Raw genomic sequence first — 7,493 nt, forward strand, 5'->3', positions numbered from 1 at the left:
TACATATATATACACATTTTAGCATAAGTGTATAGTTACCCTCTGACCAGGAACACCAGCATTTCCTGCTTCTCCAGGTTTTCCAGGGTCACCCTAAAGAATAAATGAAGCTATTCCAAAATCCAATCAATTTGCTAAAAACATGCCTGTTCCAAATGAGGATTGTGATGAGATTATTATACACTGTACTCACACTGCTACCTTTGGGGCCTGGAAGGCCCATGCTCCCAGGCTGCCCTCTGATTCCTATGGAGCCCGGAGGACCTGGACGGCCGTCTTCCCCTGGAGCACCCTAAGGAATTGACAGGAGCCATGTGAATTTTACCTAAGTTCTCTGTAAATATCATCTCACCAACTGTCACTTGCCTTTGTTTACTATAAAAGTTATATAAATTTTAAGTTATCCTACATTTTTATCCTAATGAATCAGAACAGTCAAGTATTTCTTAAAAGTGAAGTATTTTGAGTATTTAGAACAGAGATTTTATTCTCTTGACATTCACACTAATAGGAAAAATCTCTTCTTTCATTTAATCTGGTTTGCAGTAATAAAAATTCAGGACTTCTATTTCATACTCACTACAACATAAGGGAACAGTTCAGAATACATAGCTGTCAAAATTCATGCCTATGTATCTTTTAAACATGTAAAATTAGAAGAACATCAAGAAATGAGGATATCTCTAACAGACAAATTTTATCAATATTAAAAAATACATCATTCAAATTTTTCTCTGATGTCAGGGAAGCAATCTCAGCCTCGAACATTTAACTCAATAAAATTAGATCTTTTCGGTCATTTTGAAAACACATTGATCCTAAAAATTTTCTTCAAAGTGCTTTTAAACATGTAAACATGTTCAGCATCCACATGATCGAAAAAAATTAACCCTTAATGAATATCTTATCATTTAAGTTGTATGTCTACTGAGAAATATTAATAGTTGTGCACTTTTGTTTAAATTACTTACCAAAGGTCCAAGTTTTCCTTCAGGACCTTGAACACCAGGATTTCCTGTCAGACCCTAAAAGTGAAAAGCAACTGTCAATGTGTTGCTGACCTGCAATTGAAGTAAAGATTTTAAAGAGTAAAAATAGTGGTGTATTGTTGACAACTGAATTAGAAGGACAATTCCATCGTTCAAATGAATTTTCAAGTGACGTTTTGTTAAAATGAAATTTGTCGAGAGTTCTCTTGATAAATTCTCTTGTTAAGTTGTAAGTAAAGAAAAATTTTAAAAAGGTAACAAATGGGATATTAGAAGGACAATTCCATCGTTCAAATGAATTTTCAAGTGACGTTTTGTTAAAATGAAATTTGTCGAGAGTTCTCTTAATAAATTCTCTTGTTAAGTTGTAAGTAAAGAAAAATTTTAAAAAGGTAACAAATGGGATATTTTTGTCATGTCAAGTGGTAAAGCTATTTATAAATACTACTTTGAGGAAGAAAAACTAAAAGTGACTATGTTTTCTATACATGATAAAAGTAACACACCAGTATTTAAAAAATAATGAATTAGGTTAAAACCATAAAAACAAGGAAATATTATGAAAGCGAGCTAAATTAAACAAACAAGCCCTTCAATGAATGCTCAGGAGCATTTCTCCTGGGTTGATATAGCAAATAACTGCTGTGTTCTTACCCGAGCACCTGGAAGTCCGGGTTCGCCTGGACGTCCTGGGTCCCCCTGGCCTCCTTTAGGTCCTGACGAACCTACAGGACCCCGCTCTCCTTGAGCACCCTGTTCCAAAGCAAAGCAGACATGTCACAAAAAGGAGTGCAGAGAAACAAAAGCAAGCATAAATAAAATTCTTGTTTACAAATCAAGGCACTAATATTACACACAAATATTTTGTCAAAATAGTTACAAAGCCTTCTTTGAAAACAATGTCATTGCACATTTTGTTCTAATTTGGATTTCTTATACAGTAGAGGTTTTTCATCATTCACTAATGAAAGTTATGTTTACAGGCTCACTCCAATAACACATTTTTTTTAAAAAACAGAACTTTAAAAGAGTCCAAATTCTTTAAAGGAAAATATATATGTACAAAATATACATAATTATATATTTAAAAACTAAAGAAAAAAACATATATAAGCTAAAGTTCTATAACCTATTCTTATTAGGAATGTCCCTGAAAAGTTGGAAAAAACTCCCAAATTCCTCTATCATCCTTCTCCCCTAGACCTCTTAATGCAGAAATTGCACAAGAGGAGTTTGGGGTAGGCCTCACGTGTGTCCATCTCCTTTCTGGATCTGGACCCATGTGGGCCACAGCTGGATGACCACTCTGGAAAATGGCATCCTTTGGAGCACCACCCACATGAATACCAACATTGATGGGGTAATCTCACCTTGGGCCCAGGTAAACCATCAGAGCCTGGAAAACCACGATTGCCAGGAGCACCCTACAAATAACCAAAATGTGATTCTTAATTGTTGTTGATATTTTTATAACGTACAAACGGGTAATTTTCTAATTTTAGTAATAGAAGGTTATAGGGGCTATGATCAAACCAACACAGCAATAGATATGAATAAGAAAATAAAATCTGAGTAGACAAGATAAATTTTAAATTTTGAAGAATATATTAAGCACTAATCCAAATAATTATTCAAATGAAAAAAATACTCTAACAATCTATTGTAAACAGAGAAGAACTGATATCTAATATGAGAGGCAAAGTCATGATCTACAGCAATGAAAATGTCAACAATGACATGCATTAATGTTGTCTTGTATGTGAAGCCCTTTGCATTCTCTGAAGCTCTATACAAATGAGAGATTATTGTGATCCCTTTCAGACCTGTTTCATTGCACTACAGTCCCAGCAGCCTCTTTTGAGCTTTAAGATCACTAAGTTCTTTCTGGCCTCCTGGTTTGCAGTTGCTTTTCCCTCGGCTAGGAATGTTCTTGTTCCCAAGTTCTCTTGCTGGCTCATCCTCATCTTCAGGTCTCAGCTAAAATGCTGTCATCTCAGAGGTCCCTATATCCTAACCACCTAATCTAACTTTATCCCACTGACATATACCTGTAGTTATGCTCTACCACATCACCCTGTTACTTAATGTGTATATAGGACTTGTTAAAATGTGTGGATATGTTTTTACTTACCTGTTGACTTTTTTATTGTTTACCTCCCCACTAATGTTTACTAACCCTGACATGAAGACTGGAACCATAGCCTTCTTGTTCACTGGTGTATCCCAAGCACCAATACCTCAAATTGCCATAAAGAAGTTGTTCAATAAATATTAGTTGAACACATGAATGAAGAATGATTAGACAGTTGGCTCCTTTTACTCCCAGATAACAAAGCCAAACTGTGCGATGTTGGGCTACGCCCGGGCCGCCAGCCATTTTGGGAAAGTACCTCAGCCATTTTAAACTTGCTTCGGGCTGATTCTGGGAAACCGAAACCTAAGCGGAGAACTCAAAACTTAAAAGAACTAACTTCCGGGGTACGGTGACTCTGCACTTTTTCCTGCCTGCCCTGTCCTCACCCCTCCTCCCGGGTAGCAGTGTGTCAACTCCCTATGGGATAAGAGCTCCCCCGCCCCTGGTACCTTATAAAAACCCCTGCTTGCTGTAATAAACAGAGTTCCAGCTTTGACCGCTCTCCTGGCTCGGTGTTCTTTCTTTGGCCCCGGGGCCGAAGCGGGGGCGAAGCGCAGAGGGGATCGGGCCTGCGACACTCATCATCCCGCTCAGCCCCACAAGAGGTTACCACCGGCTGGTCCCTCTGCACTTTTTTCCCGCCTGCCCTGTCCTCACCCCTCCTCCCGGGTAGCAGTGTGTCAACTCCCTATTGGATAAGAGCTCCCCCGCCCCTGGTACCTTATAAAAACCCCTGCTTGCTGTAATAAACAGAGTTCCGGCTTTGACCGCTCTCCTGGCTCGGTGTTCTTTCTTTGTCCCCGGGGCCGAAGCGCAGAGGGGATCGGGCCTGCGACACTCATCATCCCGCTCAGCCCCACAAGAGGTTACCGCCGGCTGGTCCGGGGTCCCCTCCCGCCCTGTGTTGTTGGTCCCCGGTGGCGAGGAACCAACAGTGCGAGGCACCTGCAAGCATTTATCTTAACTGCTCTAGTTTTCTTTACTACCCCCAAACTGACTCATGTAATTCCCCCACAACTATAAGAATGTAATTTATTATTTAAATTTACCCTTTCTCCCACTGGGCCTGGAGGACCAACTGTTCCTGGATCACCTCGGGGACCTCTTTTGCCTTCTTCACCAGGTGGGCCTATTGGACCCTGAATACCATGTGGCCCCTATTAAAAATAGAAGGACAGTCACCAGAAAGAGCCATCAGACAAGTGGGTTACAGCTGGAAAACTCATTTAATGAAGTCTGTCACACGTATTGAAGTATATTGAACAAACTACTTCCATCCCAAGCTATTATAATTCTTGTTGTTATTATTTTAAATACTTGATCATTTTGAGCTGTACACTTCTCAACAATATTTATGCTCTTATCATTAAAAAAAAAAGTGAAGCCTTACTGGTTCCCCTTTTGGGCCAGCTTCTCCTTTGAAACCTGGAACTCCTGGGTCACCCTAAAATAAAAATATCAATACTTGCTAAGAACCAGAACATTTAACCAAGCCAACCTGCTCTAATTTATTACAGTGAATAAGCTTTAAAAATTCTCTATAGCTGAGTTGTATTGAATCAGTAGTATAATAAAAATCATTTTTAAAATTTTGCAAATCTTGCAGAATATGTGAATTTTTATAATATCCTATGCAATTTGGTAGCAGTTTATTTCACAGTGGTCTTCAAGATATTTAGTTTACAATTTTTTCATACGTACTAGAATCATTATTATTCAGTTATTCAAATTTGATAATTAAAATTAGAACCAACAATGACAACTTCCATAGATAAATCTATTAAGGGTTTATTTTAGAATATAAAATTGTTCACCAAGAATCAAAATAATTTTATGTTAATGTTCTATTTATTGAGATTTTGGCAACTTCAGATAGGGCATTTCACCTTTGGAGTGTTCTGGGATTTTCTGTATATGTGTCCTTAAACACAAACTGTAGTTTATGTTGCAGGAACCAGGTACTTAAGTTCAGAACATGATAAAATCAAATGTGACATACCAGCAACACTCATGTTTTAATAAATCTGTTACCAACCCTTAAAAAGGATTTATCAGCATGACCACATTACTTGGAACAGAATCTAAAATATTTGTTTAAAGTAGTACTAGGAAAGAAAGTTTTTATTTTTATACATTAAGCTAAAAGCTATATAAACATAAAGCTTCTCAATATGTTTATTTCTTATGGCTTATAACAATATTTTTCCAAATAAATAATTTCTTATGGAAACTCATTCAATTTGAACAATATGTTGAATCACTCTTCAATAATAACTCTCAAGAAATAGCTGTTGAGGGCCGGCCCCGTGGCACACTCGGGAGAGTGCAGCACTTGGGAGCACCACGGGTTCGGATCCTATATAAGGATGGCCAGTGCACTCACTGGCTGAGCACAGTACAGGCGACACCAAGCCAAGGGTTGCATCCCCTTACCGGTCACAAAAACGACAAAAAAAAAAAAGGCGGGTTCGGATCCTATATAAGGATGGCCAGTGCACTCACTGGCTGAGCACAGTACAGGCAACACCAAGCCAAGGGTTGCATCCCCTTACCGGTCACAAAAACGACAAAAAAAAAAAAGAAATAGCTGTTGAGCCCATTTTTAACCAAGTTGTCATTATAAATCTCTATTAAACCTCCACATTTCCTCACACTGGCTTGCGATATATTTTCATGACATTTATCATTCAACTATTTACAGAATTCTATAACATGACCAATGAATTTATGACTATATTATTTTAAATTTAAAAACACTAAAATTCAACATACTGCAATAATGTTCCATTCAGAATTCAAACATTTAAATTGCACATTAATGTTTGACTTTCACTTTACAAAGATTCTAATTTTCATTTCCCTCATTTGTGTGTCACATTATTCATGTGTCATTGTATCACATCACATATGATTTCTCTTGGCTCTCTTTGTTGGATTACAGTAAAGGATAATATTTGTTTCAAATACATTACCGGTTGGCCTCGAATTCCCGTAGGTCCAGTGCTACCCTGAGGTCCTGGAGATCCAGGGGGCCCTGGCAATCCAGGAGGTCCAGATGCACCTGGAGAGCCCTATCAGACAGCAAGAATGGCATGATGAGCAGAAGCTCAGGTAGCAGTCCAGGGTCAATGTCCAAAGGACCATGTCCATTTGAACTTCACGTGACATAAATGCAGTTACTCACCGTTGGGCCTTTGGCACCAGGTGTACCATCAGTTCCCATTGCACCCTAAAAGGCACATAAAAAATCATGAAATATTAAGGGATATCTAGACACATACTCAGATGTCCACCCATCTTCCAAGAGGAGGCAAAAAAATTGCAAAAAAATAAATTGACCACCATTATATCATAAAAATCACCTCTATGTCTAATTCCCTTCTACATAAGATAGGCAAAGTTGACAAAGGAAATGTGTTTTTTCATGAGTTTTAAGCACTCATTCAGAATTCAAAGAGAATATATTAAAATAGGCTGCATTAGCTCTGATGTTATAAAAAGTCTCCAGTTTCCTGGGCAAGTTTTTAGATAGGATAGAAGATACTTACAGGAAGACCTTGAGAGCCAACTGGACCTGGTGGCCCAGTTTCACCTCTCTGCCCCTGAGGACCTTCAGGGCCTCGTGCCCCAGTAGGACCTGCATCTCCCTAAAGGGGTGCAAGGGGAAATGTTAATTTAAGAAAAATATAACAGTAGTGTGGTACAAAGTTGATTGCTTTTTTGGAGTTTTACATTTTAAACTAAATATTTACAGGGGCCAAGAGCACAAAGAAGTTTACCAGGGATGTGTGCCTCACCTAGTGTAAGGAGTGGACTCACCTCCCCACCCACTTCTTATGTGAGAATGCTGGTGGCTTCTTAACTAGGAATATTCTTCACATCCCAATCTCCAGTTATAGCATCCTACACATCCACCAGGGTCAGCTTACGTTCTTTCTCCTCTGAACCTCCACAAAATCTAGAAGTTTTTTCTTTTAACCACATCTATCAGATTTTTTCATTTATTAGGTATTTAACATTTGAGAAAATCTAGATTCATAATGAAAAACTATAAACAGCCCTACACCAGGCACTACCAAGTTACTCAAAGAATGACAGTAGATATTCTTCCCCTACAGTTTGCTTTTAACATGTTCTTAGACAAATTTTCAGGTCCTTCAAGCCCACTTCAATATAAACAGCAGAAGGACATTCAGACTCTTTAAACAACACAAATCAAATGAGGGAGAGAAATTGACCCGATCCACCATGCTTGCAGTTGTCTCTGTTAAATGTAAGCCTAAATTTTTCAAGTCTAGTGATGCACCATACTTGATGTGGGCATCAGAAGAAAAATCAATTTATTTCCTAATGTCTCAAAAAAAAAAAAA

At 38.2% G+C, this 7,493-nt stretch overlaps 1 protein-coding gene across 1 annotated transcript in view; it reads right to left on the minus strand.

Annotated features, from left to right (window-relative positions):
* LOC103609726 (collagen alpha-2(V) chain) overlaps positions 1 to 6,770 on the minus strand; it is a gene marked incomplete at its 5' end in the record, with an annotated part of 41,147 nt that extends 34,377 nt beyond the window's left edge. The window contains 10 exons of the mRNA XM_008594017.1: positions 40 to 93; positions 194 to 292; positions 972 to 1,025; positions 1,644 to 1,742; positions 2,360 to 2,413; positions 4,173 to 4,280; positions 4,514 to 4,567; positions 6,096 to 6,194; positions 6,308 to 6,352; positions 6,672 to 6,770. Coding sequence (XP_008592239.1) covers positions 40 to 93; positions 194 to 292; positions 972 to 1,025; positions 1,644 to 1,742; positions 2,360 to 2,413; positions 4,173 to 4,280; positions 4,514 to 4,567; positions 6,096 to 6,194; positions 6,308 to 6,352; positions 6,672 to 6,770 — 765 coding nt within the window. The remainder of the gene's footprint in view (positions 1 to 39; positions 94 to 193; positions 293 to 971; positions 1,026 to 1,643; positions 1,743 to 2,359; positions 2,414 to 4,172; positions 4,281 to 4,513; positions 4,568 to 6,095; positions 6,195 to 6,307; positions 6,353 to 6,671) is intronic.
* Between the last annotated feature and the right edge of the window lie 723 nt (positions 6,771 to 7,493).

This window comes from Galeopterus variegatus, unplaced genomic scaffold (genome assembly GCF_000696425.1).
Source record: "Galeopterus variegatus unplaced genomic scaffold, G_variegatus-3.0.2 Scaffold10000, whole genome shotgun sequence".
Classification (NCBI taxonomy): Eukaryota; Metazoa; Chordata; class Mammalia; order Dermoptera; family Cynocephalidae; genus Galeopterus; species Galeopterus variegatus.